This window comes from Accipiter gentilis, chromosome 8 (assembly GCF_929443795.1).
Source record: "Accipiter gentilis chromosome 8, bAccGen1.1, whole genome shotgun sequence".
Lineage (NCBI taxonomy): Eukaryota > Metazoa > Chordata > Aves > Accipitriformes > Accipitridae > Astur > Astur gentilis.
In genome coordinates this window covers 27,237,569-27,257,461 of record NC_064887.1, presented here as the reverse complement: position 1 = coordinate 27,257,461, position 19,893 = coordinate 27,237,569, and the positions used below count along the sequence as shown (strand labels likewise).

At 38.1% G+C, this 19,893-nt stretch overlaps 1 protein-coding gene across 2 annotated transcripts; it reads left to right on the top strand.

The window, feature by feature from the left end:
- Window positions 1-1,530: 1,530 nt before the first annotated feature.
- RNPC3 (RNA binding region (RNP1, RRM) containing 3) lies at window positions 1,531-18,050 on the top strand. Of its 2 annotated transcripts, none has more exons than XM_049807413.1 (15): window positions 1,531-1,752; window positions 3,009-3,056; window positions 4,194-4,312; window positions 5,464-5,544; window positions 6,331-6,442; window positions 6,931-6,999; window positions 8,599-8,744; window positions 9,711-9,836; window positions 10,737-10,873; window positions 11,725-11,886; window positions 12,061-12,155; window positions 12,233-12,291; window positions 12,805-12,937; window positions 13,899-13,971; window positions 17,822-18,050. In XM_049807413.1, exons 1-14 carry the CDS (start codon window positions 1,531-1,533, stop codon window positions 13,956-13,958), a joined length of 1,569 nt encoding a protein of 522 aa, XP_049663370.1. In that variant the 3' UTR covers window positions 13,959-13,971; window positions 17,822-18,050. The 2 variants fall into 2 exon arrangements, with proteins under 2 accessions (XP_049663370.1, XP_049663369.1); XM_049807412.1 differs by having other exon boundaries at window positions 16,887-18,050.
- Window positions 18,051-19,893: the final 1,843 nt, after the last annotated feature.

Below are 19,893 nucleotides of genomic sequence, written 5' to 3'. Positions count from 1 at the left end.
TTTCTGCTTTTCTCCTAGATCACTTTGGAACATCCTGTGCTTCCCCAGTCTTTTTTCCCCCAACTCCTTCCCAAACCCATCTGGAGGAGCTTGGACTGCCAGCCGATCTACTCAGTTAGACCACTGTGACCACCCACAATGGCCAGATCTTTCCCCAAACTGTCAGTGTTCAGTCATGAAATGAGCATGGCCTAAGACCCTTCAGGTGTACTGCACATACAGTGCCAGGTCTTCAAGGAAAAGAAGCAGCCTTGAGGACTTTATGGACTGAAGGCGTTATTTTTTCTATTGGAAGATAGAGTAAACAACCGTTCCCTATTCACCAGGTACACCGCACAGCCGACAAAACACGTTTTTACTGTGGCTGGCTTCAGTGTACCTCAGACACCGGTCCCAGACCTTGGGGGTCTCCCTCCGTGCTCCTGCTGCCCAGCGGCAGGGCAAGTCCTTCAGGCTCCGCAGAGTGGCATCAGGCGCCGTGGCTGTCGGACCCAGAGCCAGCGGCAGTAGTGGATGTAGGCAGCTGGTGTTTTTGCCAGCCAGCAGACAGCTAATTAGATATGGTACGACCTGAGATTCCATCCGTCAAGCTTGGCGATTCCCCCCCCACCCCCGCTTTTGAGATCACAGCCTGGCCTCAGGAAAGAAGGCAGGCTTCGGATCAGCCTGTCTGGTTGCAGTAGTAGCTGGCCGGTGACTGCGTCTGTACTCACTACTCACGCTGCAGAATCCCACCTCATGCCTGTAATTACAGGTCGTAATCACGGCTGTGCTTCACCCACGCTGCTTGCCTTGGCCAGACGCAGCTGCTATCCCGACGCAGCATATTAACGTCTACGCCAGAAGGATCCTAATACCTTGCCGTGCAGGCGAAGCGGCAGGAGAAAAAGAGAAGTCTCTTCAGCTAAAGGCTAATGAGAATGCTATTTTGAAAGCAGTACAACCTCTTACAATTCCGCCTGAAGACAACCTGCGAACTGCCAAGGGAGGGGAAGAAGGGAAGGGTCATCTCTCCCTCTGGAGCGTGGTTTCAGATTTGACTAAGGCAGATTCCGTGTACCGTCCGTCTAAGGCGCCACCTGCCAGAGACACGGCCCTGAAGAACGCCTCGCGGACAGCCCACCCCAGCGCTTGCGGCGACCCCGGCACCAGCGAGACGGACGGGGCCGCCAGACCCCGACGGCCGGCTCAGGTCGCGGCTCCGGCCGCCCGTCAGCACGCGGAGGAACAGCCGCGCCCCCGGTAGCAGCAGCTCACCGCGCCGCCCCTTCGCGCCCCGCAGCTGCCGGCGGATCCGCGGCACGGCGCCGGGCCGGGCCGGGGCGGGGCGGCGCCGCGCCGCGCCGCAGGCCCCGAACCCGCAGAGCCCACCTCGGCGCGCGCTTCCCGCCCCCGCCGCTAGCGACAACCCATCCCGCGGCGCCGCCAATCTCGCGAGACTCGGGGCCCAAGCCCCGGCCTCCGCTCTCGCGAGATCTGTCCCTTTGCTTCCGGCTGCGCGCGGCTGTGGCGCCGGCTCTGCGCGCTGCGATGGCGGCGCCGGGCTGCGAGGAGGAGCGGGCGGCCGCCGTGGCGCTGGGTGCCGGCCCGCCTCACCCCGGCGTCCCGCCTCACCCCGGCGTGGCGCGGCGGCGGGGCCGAACGCTCTTGCTGCGGCATCTGCCCGCCGAGCTGACGGCGGCGGAGAAGGAGGATCTGCTGAAGCACTTCGGGGCGGTGTCTGTGCGCGTCCTGTCGGACCACGGGCGGCTGGTGAGGGCCGGGGCCTGGGGCGGCTCCGGGCGGCGGGGACGGGAGGAGAGGCCGGCCTCGGCCCCGGGCCGTTTGCCGCGCCTCAGGGAGGGGGCGAGCGTGTTTGCGGGGCCAGGGCTCTTCCTGCCTCCCCCCCCCCCCCCCCCCCCCCCCCTGCTTGGGCCGGGCCGGGCTGCGGCGCGGTGGCCCTGCGCGCCGGGAGAGCACCGCTGGGCCGGGCAGGGGCGGAGCGGTTGGGAGAGCCTCTGACACGGGGGTGGGCCGGCTCCCCGCTGGCTGCAAGTCCTGGGCCCTTGGCCGCGGCTTATGGCTTCGCTTGTTCTTAGGAATAAGGCCGTGGAAGAGCAGCGCAGAGGGGTCTGTTGGTAGGTGTAGGGATGCGGTTTCACAGGTCTGTCTCTTGAAATCATCTTTTTTTTTTTTTTTTTTTCCAAATTACAAAACCATAGGAGTATCTGCCTGGTGGCGAATGCTGTTTGGAAAGAACCTTGTATTCCTGCAGAACTGCAGATAAATGATGTCCGCATCTTGTGTCAGGGTCGTGCTTTCTTTTATAGGATATTTAGAATACTGACTTCGTTACAATGGTTTTCCTGACAGCAGCTCTTATAACCGTATTAATGTTTTGGGGTTTTCATACCGAATCAGGTAGTGGCAAGAAGAAGCAATAAAGTTTCTTACAACAAATTTAAGTTCAAGGTTAACTGTGTATTCTGTGAGGATTTAATCCAATTTGGAAAGCTTAAGGATTTTTTTAAACTTAAAAAAGAAAGGGAAAATGCTAGTTAGAAACCATCCGGACTTCCGGAGCACAACGATAGTTATGACTTCCGTAGCAGGAAAAGTATTACTTCTTACGAGTCGCTTTCATGAAAATGTTCTGCTGAGAGGTGCTGAAATAAACTTCCTTTTTTGCAAAGAGGATTAAACTTCTTTATCAATGTGTACGTTCTCACAGTTTAGGTTGGCTTTTGCTCACTAGAAAAAAAATAATAATACTGTTTTCCTGTATTCCCCAAACTCCTCAGTTCCTATCTTAATTTTTGACTGCAGGAGGTGCTTGTCCTAAATTCTTAAGAGAAACATTCTGTAGTCCTTCATCTTTGCCCCACATGGGAGTTAGATGACCACTACCTAGAAGCTTTCAAATATGTAAACTTGAACTTACAAATTACTTGAAGGTGTATGTTTTACATGCAATTTCTTACCTTTTCGGTTTGAATTCAGTGTGACAATTTTTTTTGTTTGTTTTCTAGAAACATACTGCTTTTGCTACCTTTCCCAGTGAAAATGCAGCTGTGAAGGTTTGTATTGAGTTTGTTATTCAGTGCTTTAGCAAAGCACTTTTCTGAATTGCCAGTTGTGCTATGAAATGTTTTACCATCATCTAGTACTCTGTGTCAGGAAAGAAAAAAAAATCTAGCAGTGTAATATTAGAGTTCTGTTTCAGGAGGTGCCTGAGGGATTTGATGAAACAAACACTTCTATAGAGTCATAAGAAAGGTGGGTTGGAAGGGGCTTGTGGAAGTCGTCTGATCCAACCTGTCACTTAGAGCATGGCACACTTAAATGAGTTGAGACTGTGCAGGGCTTTGTCTAGGGTGTGTGTGCATTTATGCGTAAAATATAAACCAAACATAATTTGTCTCCTGCATAATTGCATATTTGCCATAAAATTCAGACGTAGTGATGTACACAATTCAAGACTGCCTTGAATGCCCAACTTTGATAAGGAAAACTACCATGTTAATGGGGGACATGGATGCCAAAAAGGTAAAGCTAATAATGCTTTTTAAATATGAATCTGGTAAAAAAAGCCTGTGTCCTGAATTTCCCTCTTATGCCCTTGTTTTTCTGGTGTTGCTTTTAATTTTTGTAGGCCATGCTGTAAAGTACTACTCAAAAAGTTACAAAGACTGTGTGGGATGAACAGTGGTGAATTTAGGTTGCTTCATGTCAATTGTTAGCAGGATCTGGAATTCCAGAATGATGGAGCTTCCTAGTGTCACTGTTAAGAATCTTGATTTTAAAATTCTCAGTCCATTACTGGTGGACTTCACCGTGTTTGTAGTTCATGAGCAGGAGGTTGGTTACTTGAAATCACAGAGATTTACTAGGCTGTGTAATAAGTGTCATTGATAAAGCTGCAGTCTTGCTAATGTGTTCAGATGACCTAAGTCTCTGTAATGGTTCTAGCTGTGCAACCTTATCTTTTTCCTTCCTGCTAGCAGAAAGGAGGCTGCTAAAAGCAGGGCTGTGAAGGCAGGAATGGTGCAGAATTACCTGTGTCTGTAGTTGCACAGACTTAGCCTAAAGCAGTTGGGACTGCATCCTGTGCAAACTGTGGCTAGTTTACCAACCAAAGAAAAAGCAGTTATGCTTAGAAATAATTCTGATGTTTTTCCTCTTTCCTTTCTTTTCTCTGTTATAATTATTTGAAGGCTTTGTCAAGACTGCATCAGCTGAAACTTTTAGGTCACACCTTAGTTGTTGAATTTGCAAAGGAGCAAGATAGCGTGCAGGTACTTAGCCAGCCTTCTGTCTCAGAGAAGTGTAAAAGGTATGTGCATAATAATTTGACTTCTGTGTGGTCAAGGAAAGGAAATTCCATATTCATGATACTTTCATAGTACTGTTAAGTCAAAGGATAAATTGTAACCATTTAAAAGTGTTAACAGGCAGGTTGAGATCTATAGATAAGTGACTGCATTCCTCACATTAGTATTGTTTCATTCAATATCATTATGAAATAATTCCCATCCTTATTCCTGTAGTTTAATAATCTTTAATCAGCAGATGGTCCTGTTTGTTCTCATTTACAGAGCAAGACTCCAGTGTGCGTAAGCTGACCTCTGTGTTGCACAGGTTCCCTGTGTTTAAAAAAGACTCTTCTACTTTTTTTTATTGTCAGGATTATAATTTTCTTTTGTTGTTAAACAGTGCATGCAATGTTTTCCTGATGTTTCTTTCTAATCTAATCAAGAGTTCAGGCAGAATTGATACCTGCTAGCATAACTGTATAAGACTATACTATTGTAGCCACTGGCTTCTAAGCTGGAGCTGATTCGCATGTATCTAGCTTGAAGCATGAGCAGAACAAACATAAAACTGTCTTGAGTCTGTCTTCAAATAGTTAAAGCATATGTAATATTTAAAAATAAAAATTAAATATCAATGAATCCTAATGCTAGTGTGACCAAGAACTGTGATAGTTTGGGTTTCAATTGTCTGTCAAGCACTTAATTAAAAAAATAAGGTTCGTAGTTAGGCTCTCAAGTTCACCTGTGTAATACGTAACTAAGTGATAGAAGCTATGTGATAGTGCTTAATTAAAGTCAATTGTATGGTTTTAAGTTATTTATTCCACTCTAAATATGAACAAAGCAGTAATTTAATACAGCCTCTGAACAGAGAGTAACATGAAGTAATTTTAGTTCTTTTCCTGTGAGTAGATTTAAGTCAGAAGTGTTTGAATATAGGGAGACTGAAATCTGCATAAATATTTATTTTAGAAGTCTGGCTACTATAATTATCACATGTATTAATTCTTAAGAATTAATACGGGCTGTAGTAATGACATTCAAGAAAGATGTTAAAAATAGCATACTAGTCTATTATATTTTTTTAATAGACAGGATTAAACATATTTCATATATTATGTAAGGCATTTAAATTTTGCCTGGTTTTAATTAATGCTAAATTAATTTTCAGTTCAGAAGAACCAGTGAAAGAAGAAGAGAAGAATGAACCAGGCTGTGTTAAAATAGAGAATGGAATTGCACCCAGCCATGGGTTAGTGTTGTTTTTCGTCTTAATTATTTTATTTTGTTACAGTTTATTTTTAAATAAGTGTTATGCACTGTTGAACAAGAGAGAATGCAGTATGCTCCATTCTCTCTTGTTTTATTTCATAGCATGCAACTGGACTACATGCATAGCTGTAGGAATTGTCATAAAGATGAAATTTTAGTTCTTCGAGTTTAGAACCCTCAAAGTTGAGTAGCAACTGGTGCTTTGAGCTGTGAAGTTGTGGATTGCATAATAGCCTTCTAGCACTATCCATTGCTTTCTCAGGAACAGTTTGAGGACTGAGTAGGTTATCCCAGTGTATGTTGTCCCAACAGCAGAATACTGTTGGCTTTTGTTTTTCCGGAGGTTTCTTGTTCTCCCCCGCGCGCCCCCCCCCCCCCCCCCCCCCCCTTGCATTTTTGCATACATGAAGAATAAACTTCTTGCTGGGCTAATAAATCCAGAACTTTGAGTTTATGATGTTTGTACAGCATGGTATGCTGTGCTTTTGTTTGGGGCACTTTGATTGTTTCTGTGTGCTTTAGGCTTTCTGTATGTGTTGGTACTTTCATTGTGCCCAAGCCCAGGAAGTCTGTCCTGCATTAGGGGACTGCTCCCTGATGCTAAAGACATAATGTAAGTGGCCCAAACCTGTTCTAGGGGAAATAATAATATTTCAGTGGTACTTCAAATGTAATCAAGAGTTAAACCTCTAGTAATCATTAATTTTTATCAGTTGTTATGTGGCAATGGTGCTAAGATGTCTTGTTTTTAAACTTTATTCCTCAGCCTCACCTTTCCCATCAATTCTTGCCTCAAATATTTGTATCCACCGCCTTCAAGTACAATTCTAGCAAATATAGCAAATGCCTTGGCAAGCGTGCCCAAATTTTATGTCCAGGTAAGTAAAAAACAGCAAAAAAAGAAAGTATAAAAATAAAACCATCTCCTTTTTCCTCTTTTAATTATCCATAGAAATAATTTTTGTCATAGTAAATAATAACTTAGTTTTCCTATGATAGTGTTACCCAGTGTTAATTTTTTTACTATGTTGAGATAATAAGATTTCATTGACCAGAAGTTAACTTACTTCATTGGCACTGCAGACTTAACTGGATATGATCTTTCTAATTAGATGTTACTTGAGTACTTGGAATTTCATTATGAGAAGATGCTTTCCTTTTTGATTCGCCTTTTTAGGGTGTTGCTCATTTACCATTAGCGTTGGATCTCTAGAGCAGGCTTTCACATTGTTTAATAACCAATGTAGTTGTGTCTTCATTAAAACTATGCTGATTTACACCTGCCAGAAGTTACCAGCTATGATACCTAGCAAGGAACTGTTGTCATTTGTTTAAATGAAATTTTACTTATCTTGAATCATTTCAGGTACTTCATCTTATGAATAAAATGAATCTTCCTCCACCTTTTGGACCAATTACTGCTCGCCCTCCCATGGTAACTTTTAAAATATGTTTTAAGTACTGTAAAACAGATTCACAAGTTAGAATGTTAGCAGCATGGTAGGAGATCAAAGTTCAAACTTCTAAAAGTTGGATAAGTCTCTAGAGGATAGCAAATACTGCTGCATTTCGTTGGGTAAAGATGGGCATGTTAGTCTTCTAAAGAAATCCTTTTAACTACGCTTAGGGCAAATAAATATATGTATATGACAGTAGCACTGGAATATTTCAAACTGTTGAATATAAAAAAAAGGGAGGTTATAGCATCATGTTACACATACAGGAAATAAAGAACACCATTAACCCATTGCCTTACAAAGATGCATTCTTTGATCCATGTGTTTCTTTGGAGTTCCGATTAGGTTCCGATTGTTAATGAGACTATACAGCACTTTTGGATTTAACTTGCCCTGTCTTCAGGATCTTTTTTGAAAGAGGCAGGGTTGAGGAAAACTGGAAGAGGCTTAGGGGGAGCTGTTTCTGAAGGGAAATAGCTCTGTGGTCTCAGTTCTCTGTTGCTGTGATAGTTTGACTGCCAGTGGAAGTCGGCACAAGTGAGGACTTGCATTAACAGTGATAGCTACAGTATTTGGATATAGTGAAGTTGTGCTCCACTACACATTGTGTTTTCCCTAACAGAACACCTGCTTCTAATAACAGGGAAGCTAGCTGGTAAAGAAAACTATGAAATAAATCAAGTAAATTAATTCACACTGATATTCTGGGAAGAATTTTATTCGTTGCCTGGTATTGGGCCAGGTTAAGCACTGTGAATTTAATCGTCACGCAAAAAAGTAGCAAGGTGAGAAGCCAGTCCTCAAAATTCCTAGAGCAGTTTCTATTCGTTGCCTGGTATTGGGCCAGGTTAAGCACTGTGAATTTAATCGTCACGCAAAAAAGTAGCAAGGTGAGAAGCCAGTCCTCAAAATTCCTAGAGCAGTTTCTAAAGGGCACAGAGTATTTCTAATGCAAGAAGACATCAGTGCCTTAAGGAACTGATGATACGTAAAAGTAGCTGTTAAGTGTAGTAAGATTGTTGAAAGCAGGAATGGAGATGATTTTGTACATAGGAATTCCTTATATGTGGTTTTTGCAGTCTCAATGAAAAAAATGATTCCTTTCATGAAATCCGCACTCCTTACAGAAAATAGAAATGTAACTTGGATAGGTGTTGGAAGGTTCAGTGTAGAAACTGAGATGGTTTGGGAGCTTAGGTCTCCTCTGATATGTTTTGACTATATTCTTCTCAGGAAGGTCCTTAAAGCTGAGTGCAAAGTAAAAAAAAAAACAACCAAAAAAAACCAGGGCCATGGTTGCTGTTTTGGTTTTTTATCTCCTCAGATTGAAAGAATGAAAACATCACTGTTATGCTTCAGAAAGCAGCAAATTTTTTTTCTTGTGGAAAGTTTTCATTAGTAATGTAGTTTAGCAAAATAGCATCCTAGATCCCTATAAACATACTTTAAAAAAAATGCTTCTTGTCATCTTCTAATTTATTGCTTTGACTGTTTTTATTATGTAAAGGAAAACAAGATATGCAATTTTTTTTCTTGAAATGTTTAATTACTTTTTTAACTTTTCCCCCCATAATTAGTATGAAGAGTATTTACCAGTGCCTGTGCCACCTCCCCCAGTCCCACCTCTGCCTCCTGAAGAGCCTCCTTTGCCTGAAGAGGAAGAGCAACTATCTACTGGAGATGAATCAGAATATGAAAGTGATAATGAGGAGGAAAAGGAGAGGTATGCATTTTACAGCAAGCTTTTGGGCTCTCTTAAAGTGGTGGTTTTACTTTTCTAGCTTCTAGTTCATCAAATAGTGGAATCTGTTAATGTTTGCAGTATGTAGATAATCTTTCCAGATACTTAAGGAAGCTCCAGAGTGGCTTAAAAACAGGACAGTGCAGTTTTGAATCACAGTAAGAGAAGGAAAATGGCTAAATGGTATGCAAATTATCATTTGTTCCCATGTCCAAAAAACAAAAACCCAACAAAACATAAACATGGAATGAAGCGAGAGTGCAGATATAAGGAAGCAATAATTAGTTTGTTTTCTGGATTCTTCATTTTTTCACATCTTTACTGAGTAAACTACCCAGCCTGAATCATACATGCATTCTGACTTGCGAAATGTTCTTTGTACATCAGTGTCTATTGCTAGGAGTAATAATGGGAGGTTGTGTGTGCTGAGGATTCTCTTGCAGTTTTGGGACTGAATTACATCATAGCTGTTTTTTTAATCTTTAAACTAATACTAAATGAAGAAGCATTTTTTTCTTAATTTGCTATTTGAACTGAAAAGTAAACCAAAAAGTCACTATGCTGTATATATTCAGAAAAGTACATGTATTTGGAGAAAGGCACTCCTGTTGACTCGAAATGCTATTAACAAAAAAGGCTCAGCCTGGGGCTTCTTAGCATTTCTACAGCTTCAGTGTCCTGATCAGGTGCATGCTTGGGGAAGGGAGGGGCATCATTGAACTAATTACAGTTTTGATCAGTCACTTAACTGCTATGTGTATATTGATTTGCTATGTGTTATAATTTCTTCATGTAGTTTTGGTCTTACGGTAGCTAGATTTATAACCATGCTCTGAAAAGTTGTATTTCAAGGGCTTTAAGGAGGGGGGGAGGAAGGGTTTTCAAAATTAGTATTTTCTAATAAACTGTAAACTGTTTCAGTTCTTTTTAAAATTTTGTTTAAAATAGAATGACCAAGTTGATGGAATTAGCAACCCTTCAGCCTAAAAGACCAATAAACACAAAGAGGCATGGTGTTAGAAAAAAGCAGAGAATTAAAGACTTACTGAATGTTCCCATGTGCACTCCTCACAGGTTTGTATTATTTCTGTGGGTTTTGCGCTGTTTGAGAAGATAAATCCTTTTACTAAATTGTTTTCTCTATCATCTTGCTTTAGTGTTGCTGTTTTAAAACAAGCATTCTTCACTGGTATTTAAATTCTGTAGTGGAGTTGGTCTTCCCTTATCTACATGCTTGGTTTTCTTGCTCTAACAGTCCAGATTTTTGTGTAATTTGAACTAAAGTCTGCTCAACAACCTTAATCTTAAAGTGTTGCCTGGTTCAAGCTCTGTGTTTCTCTTGCTATCAAACTAATAATAATCCCTTTTGCATAAAAAAGAAAAACACTTTTATATCACAGCCCTGACAGAAGCAATCTGGATTTATTGTTTGGGATTCTTTTTACAATAAAAATTTAAAATAAAAAAAAGTATGATACTGGAAGAATAAAAACTGATTTTGTTTAAAATGTGTTTGGTTTTTGAAACTGCAGTGCTATGGCACAGTAGACACCAGTGTAGTATTTCTATATAGTGATGATCAATTGTGAATGCATTTTTACTAATAGCCTTCTTCCTCCATGTGATTTGCTATATTTTTCTTTTAAGATTTGGTATATTTTATACACTATGTAAGAGCAGGAGCAAGGCCGCTTATTTTTCATATTTAAGTTACTGTTAAAGTTTTTCATAAGTGCCTGTATATATTGTAATGTGGTATGTAATTCTTGTTTTTGGTCTCGCTGCCAGCCATACCTACTATATTTGCAGTGTTTTAATCAATTTGAACTGTATTGAGTGAAATTTATGAAATGGACAACTCATCTATATTCATGGTAAAAAACAGTATAAAAGCTGTATGGAAGAAATCTTCTATTTGACTATGTGTTCATTGGTGTCTGAATCTTTAATTAACATGTTGTTGTTTTTAAACAGTAATTTGCACCCTACACTGTCACCTTCAGATGTCTTTGAGCAGCCACACCATGTAGGTCATAAAAAAATTGAGTTTCATATTACTACTGACATACCAGCTGTTCTTCAGATAAACTCTGAAAAAGATGAAAAAAATGGTAAGAAAATTCATACTTCAAATGTATTTAATATTAAATTCATGTGACTTCAGTGTGTAGAAGGCTGCTGAAATTTAGGCCAGGGAATTATATTCTTTTTTTCTTGTGTATTGGAGCTTTCATAAGTAGTATACATCAGGATGTGTTTAAGAACATCAACATGAGTCGTGTCTGCATTTGCTGTTTTTCCCATGTTAAAGCACAGGACTCTGTGCTTTGGTACAGTAAAGGATTAAGAGGATTTTAAAGGTCTCTTTCTGTCCTATGTGATCTGTGGCTTTATTGTGAATTGCACTCTTAAATGTTAAGGTGTTTTTAGCAACTATGTTACAGATGCATTCTCAGTATTATATAGTATAATTGAATATGTAAGGCTAACTTCAGATTTTCCTTTTCCAGCTCTTAGAGAGCAGCATTCAAGTGATTGCCTACTCCTCTGTGATACACTGATTATCTGCTATAAAAATGCTGGGTGATAATAGCAATGAGGTGTGATGGTTTCTTACAGGGTTGTGGTCAGTCTGTGTTTCTTGATGCTTTACAGTAATATGCAGTTTCTTTCTTTGAATGAAAATTAAACCATTGAAATGGATACAGGCTTGAACAGCAAGGCTAGTTTTACCTTAACTGGCATGTGCCACGGCTGTTATTTTTAGCACAGTTGATTTTATAGGACCATGTACAGCAGGTGTGTTTGTCAAACTAGGGATTAAGACAAATTTCTTTAAGAATGTGTTCAAATTACTTTCCAAAGTTTACTATATTAAAATGTTACTGAAATGTTACTTTTTTGCTTACTGTTGATCCTCTTGTGAAGAAACACTACTTATGTAATGTGTTTGAAATTTCAGACCTTTATGCAGCCACAGAAGAAATCAATAATACAGGCTTTGGAAGGATTTTCCCAGCTCCTAGCTCAAATGATAAAATGGAAACTGAAGAGGAAGATGATGAAATACCATCAGAATTTATTTCTAGAAAGGACCTAGAAAAAAACAGACTGTCTAGAGAAGGTATAACTGTGAGAATAAATTATCTAATAATAGCTCTTTGCTTTGTTGTAACTAATAGTTTAAATATTTCCTTTATTAGTTCATCATACATTAAATTTAGTTATTTTATACTGAGCAAAAATACAAAGTAAGTAAATGAGCTAAAATATTATCTGTTTTTCTGTCTTGTTCAAGAAATGGAAAAATTCTCTGTTTTCAAAAACTATGAGCCGGGTGATCCAAATTGCAGGATATATGTGAAGAATTTAGCTAAACAAGTTCAAGAAAAGGTAGGTAAACAAGCAAATTAAGTATTTATCAAAAGGGCTTTTTATCAGCTTTCCTTACACCTACACTTTAATTTCAGGATCTCAAGTTCATTTTTGGAAGATACGTTGACTTCCAGTCAGAAGTGGAACGAAATATGTAAGTTAATTTGATACTTGGTTAAAGTTAAACATTTTATCTTAACTTCTATAATGCTGGTGAAAATGGCGATTTCAAAACTAGTCCGTCTTTTCTCTTTATGCTTCTGCATAAAGAAAAAATTTATTTCATCTGAAAATCTTCATTTATCACAAGTAGAGAAATAGAATTATTTTTTGAACACTCTGCTGTTTTGCCCTTATTTTCCTTGCCAAATTTACTGTTTATTGGCTGAGCGAGATAGAATGAACAGTGTAGATGATTGTGTGTATCTGATCATTTTGCATATATCATGTTTACTACAATTGCACACCAATTTGCCATCCTGCAGTGTAATACCACTTTTTACTAGGCAGTTCCCCCAGGCAAAATGGTCTCTGATGACATAATTCCTACTTGTTGGCTCTGCTCCTGTTTCTGCTATCTCTCTAACTTGAAGCATGAGAATTATTTGTACTGTGAAATAAGTGTGGTTAAACATTAGTAATTCCTGGTTCTCAATTTTGCCTCTAGGTTTGATATACGTTTGATGAAAGAAGGCCGTATGAAGGGACAGGCTTTCATTGGACTTCCTAATGAAAAAGCAGCTGCTAAAGCTTTAAAAGAAGCAAATGGATATGTCTTATTTGAAAAACCCATGGTGGTTGTATCTTTTTCTTCAAACATTTACATTATATTCTTCGTAATCTGTCAGTTAATCACTAGTTTTGCTGTTATAGTGTTCTACTTATTAGAAATCTATGGAAAGAGGAAATATCTTAAGAAAACCAGGCAGCATAGCATAGGTCACTATTGTTAATTTTATGATAACTGAAAAATAAATAGGGGCACCTCTTCGGAAACATGGAGGTAAATGTGCTTTATTTAAGACAGTAAAATTGTCTTCTCTGGTTTTACCTCTTTAATCCTGCAAACACAATACAAAAGATAATTTAACTTGTATGACCACTGTATTTAAGTTAAGTAGGCTTTTTGGTCAAGCCTGTGTTTACAGAATTAAGAACATAAAGAAATGTTCCTGTCAGGGTCAGTGATCTCTGTTTAGACTGCTTCTCTAGCTGGAGCTGTCAGTTACTTCTTGGGCCTGTGTAACATGTTGGGATTTCTACACTTTTTGATTGCATTGCCCTGTGTTTTGCCTATAAGTCCTTTCTTATTTTTCACTTAAAGATTTCATAGTTTATTTTCTTTTCTTTGTACTCTTGTTCCCCCCAACCTCTGTTCCTTTTAGCTTTTTTTCCCTCGCAAATACCTACTGAGACATCAAAGTTATGAAAGTAACATGCTGCGATGTAGGATTATAAATGTCAAGTATTTATCCTGCTGTAGTTACTCTGCACCTAACCCATTCCTGGTTAATCCTCCTTATTTACTTAGTATTGTAAACTCTTGGACAGGCTCCCTTAAAATTTTTTGTACTGCAAATCAGCGAGATCCTAATCTTTGACTAATAGATGCTATTGTTATAATATTTAATACTGTGGTAGAATTGATTCACAGATAAAGGCCACTTTTTAAACTACCTTTTGCTGAAATAATACTTCTTTTTTGCTTCTTGATTGGCTTCTGTTTGTCATTGACACTTGTAGTCCTTAACAGAATCTCAGCAATTTGCTCGTTCAGCTAGACCAAAACAGGATGCCAATGAAGGGAAAAGAAAAAAGTAAAACACTGCACAAGGTATGGATTGTCTGCCTAAAAATAAAAATAAATAGGCTGGGGTTCTTCGTTCCTTTGGTTTGTTGTGGGTTTCTTGTTTGTTTTGATTTATTATCTTTTTAATGGCTTCTTTAGGCATAGTGATGGTGGAGAGGAAATGTTCCATACAATTTTCTTTTCTTAAATGTGCACTTATATCAGAAAACCAGAATGCAAGATACACAGTTGGTGTAAGTTTAAAATGTTGCTTCTTCCCCTGTTTAGAAACTTGGAGACTGCCATTTCCCTAATCCTGATATCCTAGGGTAGTTGTCAGTTTCTCTAATCCTTATTCTGGTGAGCTAAGGAGAATAATTCTGTAGAATTGGACCATTTACTTCTTAGTAATCTTCTGGGGTTTTGGCTTTGAAGAGAGTTACCTCTGTTCTCCTTCCCTTCCATCCCTGCCGTTGTAAAACGATCCTGAAGAACTGTTCCCAGCAATAAACTCGCTTCTAGCTTGTAAAGGACCTTTGGCTTTGCTAACTTTGAAAAAATGAGGTCTTAGTGCTGTTGCAGCATTCCTGAAACTTGTCTGATTTAGGAAAGGATATTGTGTCAGGAAGTCCTACTTAATGTTGCATTGATCAAGGCTTCCTTTGTCGTGGAGTGCATAGGTCCTGATTTTTGGCATTGTTGTCTAAAATTGATGGGAAAGTAACTTCTAGCAGAAAGTAATCACTATTTAACTTTATTTCCTATCATATAGCTTTACTTCACTACTGCTTACTCTAACTATTTGTTTTATATGAGAGTAACTGAAGCAAAATCAGCTCTAATTTAACTGTGAGGGGTTTCATGGCCTAAAAAAATTTGAGTAGTGAACTGTCTCAAATTAGCATGTGAAGTAATTGGTGCAAGAATTGGAAGCATTTATTTCTCAATCTGCACCCTCTGATAGATCAGCTAGCGCAAATTTAAAGGGCATTTAGCTTAATTGCAGATTACAGTTGGGCATCACTTTGGTTATGCCTCCACCTAAGACCAAATGAACTCAAAGCTTAGGCTGAATACTTCTGAAACATTCTAATTAATCCATGTGTTTTTAATCTGGATGTTTTGATCATTGTTACTTTGGAAAAACCCCTGAAGTTTGAAATAAAGGATGTGAACAGCTGGTTTTGATTTTTAAAAATTGTTTGGAGACCCTGCAGTATGGTTATTGTAAGGGTTGTATTTCTATTAGTTACTTAAATTATAGGTTTATTATTCTGTCAGATGTCTAAGGATTTTTTTTCCATCAGATTATATTTGAGCTTGTTTCCCTCATTTCTGAGATGCTATTTGGTCTTACCACTTCCTATTTTGAGTTATTGATTTGTGGTTTGCAAAATTTGTGTTTTATTTTATCAAATTAAAGATTACTTTTTTACAGGCATTCTTCAGTATTAGTCATTGAAAAGAGACAAATGAGCCTTGGCTGAAGTATTCTATTAGGAATAAGGGTTTATGGGAATGTTTCAGTCTTGTTTATTACTCCTTCCTTGTTAGAAAAAAACCTTATATTTTATCCAGTGTCTAATAAGGAGAAAATTACTAAGGTTTCTTTAAATGCAAAAAAGAAACCTGAAGTATTTTAGCTATGGGAAAGCCTTATAAATGAAGTCTGAACACTTTTATTCTTTTAGGAATTCCATGTATTTTCAACTAATTTGGTACAGTAAATCTAATTCTGACTTCACTAAACATGCTAAATAATACTTGAACTGCAAAAAGAAAATAATGAGGTCCTTACCTGGTTATTAATTATGTTGATGGTCAACTCAGAAGCTTTTTTTAGAGTGAGCAAATATGTACTTATGCAAGACCTGTTTGTGCACCTGAAAGTCTTACATGAATTACCTTGGTGTCATTGGTTTAATGTATCATGGGCAGAACTTCTTCCTTACCGTGACCATTTATATGTAATAATCACAGAATGTGCCAGAGACTAATACAGATTTCTAGGGATCCCTGAGGTTTAATTAAAAATATTTGTTTCACTTCCCCAACTAATGATGAAACTGAACCCTATTTCTGCATGACTATATTTTCCTGTTCCTGCTGGAATTTTCGTATGGATGCTGGTTTATGATGCAAATTTCGTGATAGAAATCTGAGTGTGTAAGAAAGAAGAGTGTTAGAATCTTGTTTGAAACATAAATATGCATATAAACAAGGTTATGCAAACATTTGAGGGACTTCAAATTTGATCTGTATCCTGTGTCTCAGTGTTGTTGTTCATTTTTTTTTTAACAACTAAATTGACTTAAGTTAAACTTCTGATTATTTTTAAACAGGAAGAAGCTGTGTTAAATTAATGAATGTTATTGCAAATACTTTTATTATTTTTTAGTATTTTCTCTACAAAGGTTTTATCCTTTGTAGAGAAAATAATACATATGGTTTATAAAAACACAATGTAACTCCTTGCTGGCTGAAATGTCTTTTTTCATGATTGACTGGCAAAAATTTCAGTTAGTGTTTGGGGTGACTATTTTTTCTATAGCTAAAATACAACTTTTTGGGAGAAAGGTTATGTAGAAGAAACTGATGTTGAGAGGTCTCCAGCTTCTTCATAGGGAAGAAGCGACTTGAAAGCCTGCATTGAATGGAAACATGATTGGGTTTTGGACCTGATGGAGAAAGTGAGTCTGTAAAATGGCAAAGACCTGAAGGAGAATTAATGAGAGAGAAAAATCTGGTGTTGTCCTAGTAGTTCAAGTTATCAAAAAATGTCTTTACTTTTGAATATGGAGTTTAGTGTTGGTGGACTCATCAGCCCTCATTAAATCTCATAAGGGGTCAAAACTGTATTTTATCAGAGGCATATTTGCTTTTGATAGGTAGCATAAGTTATATGTATGCAATACTGAGAATCAAGTAAAATTAAACCACATTCTGCTGTTCTTCTTTAGAAACATTCCTGCGTAAATACTGCAGTAATACTGTCATGCAGAGTGTATCCTTTCTTGTTGTATCCTTTTTTGTGCAATGTTTCCCATAGCACTCAACTACATTTAAGTTTTTGTATAGAGTAGGTGTGGGGATGAACTGATCTGGTAATTTTAAAAGCAAAGGGCACTTTTTTAGGGGGTGGGGAAAAGAAAAAAAAAATCAATGAGTTGTCTGTGGTGTGTGAATAGACACAATGAAGGTTCCTAGTCTTAAAAGGTGGCCTATACCTTCTTCCTCAGAGTTCATATAACTTGCTAATTTGTGGTCCAATTCCTTAGTTTGTATGAGCTAGAAGTGTTCCACTGATGTGTGTGGAGCTGTGGCTGAGCTCACACTGAGGATGTCTTGTTTTTCTTTAAATAAATATAGCAATAACAATACATTGATTACAATATGTTGCAGAGCAATTCTTAATATTTAATGGTTAACCAGTATTGTAGATCATTTGATGATTACTGTTCTCCTGATATATGAGAAACAATTTGTAGCTGACTTTGTACATTCCTTACTTTTTCTTTTTTGAGTAGTGAAGAAAATCTAACAGTATTTCGTGATGAAGTATTTGGAATTGAACTATTAATCACTGCTGCCTTTTTGTTGGTTTTGTTGTTTGGTTTTTTGTTTGTTTTTTTTTTCTTTTTTCTTTAGATTCTCTGCACTGAGGTAGTGTTGTTGCCAGTGACATATTTTTCTTCTGGGTTTCATACTACATTATTGTTTAACTTACTGTAATATAAAATTAATTCAGCCTGTATCTATTAAGTCAGATTTTTTTTTTCAGACATTCAGCACTTTTCTAAATGCTAAACATCTTTCAATTTAGTTGTCAAAAGAAAGCATAACATTACTATTTTCTGGTTGTTCTTACTTTTAACATGCCTTTGTGATGTTCCAGGTCCCTTTTGTGTTCCATCTCTTTCAAGTGTTATCAAGCTGGGGAAAGAAGCAGTGTAATCATCAGGACTCTTGAACTGTGCGTAGTAGCATTTCTAAAGTATTTAAGCAGAGCATAAATTTTCTCATCTTAAAGATTCCAGATATCTTTAAACTGTCACAAGACTTATATGATAAATGTATGTTAGCTTGCCTGTGAAATCTCCTAATAAATTATTTCCTTTCTCTTCTTTTGCCTTTTTTTCTTCATTTTGACTGTTTTGTTGTGGGGTTTAGGACTGGGAAGGAGGAGGAAGACACTTTGGTTTTTTTGAAAAGGTGAACAGTCCGATTGCAATTGTGCACCATGTTCTAGATGATTCAGAGTATATATTCATACGCAGCTTCTAGAGTATGATGTTTAGGTGTTAGTGTTTCAGGGTAAAAAGATAAGAAAATCTAAGGATAATCTCATTTTAGTGTAAGTCTACTTGTCTTGGAGACTAAGCAGGAGGAATAGTGCAGAGTGCACTGGCATGAATTTGTCCTGTGAAATTAGGCACTGTTTTTCCCTCGGTAATTAACTTGCATTGTTCATCCACATCTTAAAATATCACTAGTGAGACTAAAGTCATTAAAACAAGAGCAGCAGTTAAAACAGTGTTAAACCAGTGTAGGTGTGTTCCTTGCCCTGTTGATCTGTGTTTAATAAAAATCAATGCTGTGGAGGTCACACAGTAAGATTTGTTGCATACAAGGAAGATTAGTGTAACTTTCTAAAACCATGTGGGAAACATTACAATGATGTTTACTTGGCAAAAGAGTCCAATGGATTTAAGGAGAAAATTATTCCATAAAATATCAATCGTAGTTGATGGTGTGGTAACAGGCTGGTGTAAAGACTTTTGTTTTGTCATCATTCCAGCTGTAAACAGCCTAACTCACTAGTATTGATTGCTGGACCAAAATAAGTGTATCTTTGCTGTTTTTTCAGTATGAACTGGCTTAGCAGATTACTTTAAAATGCTTTTACTGGAATTCTTAGCTTGTTTGCTGCATTCCCATGTGGACTGTGTAGTTCTTCGTTTATCTGTATTTGGAGTGGTAGGCTAGGAAAAATACACTGAGAGGAAGTTTTATGAGAACTTCTGAAGGGTTTATGATGCTTAGAAGAGGGTAAAAAGAGTGGCTTAAAAGAAGAATGATTTTTTTTTTTTTGTGTTCTGTGGCCATTCCATTATGAATAAAGCTAAGCTGTGTTCTTGGTGGGTTTATATTATTAAAGAACAAATAAAACACGCTCCCCACCATCCTGTACTGCTAATTTATCAAGAAAACTTATGCAGCCAGTTGAGAGAACTTTAAAATTCAGAAGGCAAAGCTTTCATTCACTTAAATCAACTGGGGTTTTTTCTATACCCATTTCTGCTGGTTGTTGTTTGTTTGTTTGTTGGGTTTTTTTCCCTACTCAGAATGTTTGTTTGATCTGATATTTCAGATCAAATAACCTCTTATTTTTTTTAACAAGTCACTAGGGCCAGCTTCCGTGGTTGCACATAAGCAGTGAATGCAGGCTTATTTCACAATTTTTCTTCATTAGCTAATGACATACAGACACAGCAACATTTCTTATTTAATTAAACTTTTGAATATGCTCATATCACTATAATTTTCAAAGTGACTCAGGTAATAATCATGAATTTTACTATAGTGCTCTTGTATAAATTGACTCCTTGATATAGGAAAGATCTTGTGATAACAGGCCAAATTAGATTCATTTTCTGTATATGCGAGTTGTGTGCCTTGTCAAAATTTTCATTGAAAGCCATATTCAGAAAGTCATTCTAATATGCTTTTAATTCTAAAGAGATGGATATTAAAAGAGCATGCACATTTCTCCAGTGTCCTTAATGTGAGTTTGTTATATGAGGCTCATCTTCACTTCCAATCTTTTGAGTGTTTTTTTCCTCAAAAACATTGAATTTTAGGGACTTCACTATATGGTAGTGAAAAGAAATTTTGGTTTTGAGAAGGTAAAAATAATGTCATCTACAGCGTGAAGTTAACGTGCATTCAGAAATGAACGGTTTCTAG

Excerpts from the sequence above, each read along its gene's own strand:
- RNPC3 (XM_049807413.1), top strand. The coding sequence starts at position 1,531 with ATGGCGGCGCCGGGCTGCGAGGAGGAGCGGGCGGCCGCCGTGGCGCTG. Across the intron at positions 6,443-6,930 it reads TGCCCAAATTTTATGTCCAG|GTACTTCATCTTATGAATAA; the intron begins GTAAGTAAAAAA and ends GAATCATTTCAG. Across the intron at positions 9,837-10,736 it reads CCCATGTGCACTCCTCACAG|TAATTTGCACCCTACACTGT; the intron begins GTTTGTATTATT and ends GTTTTTAAACAG.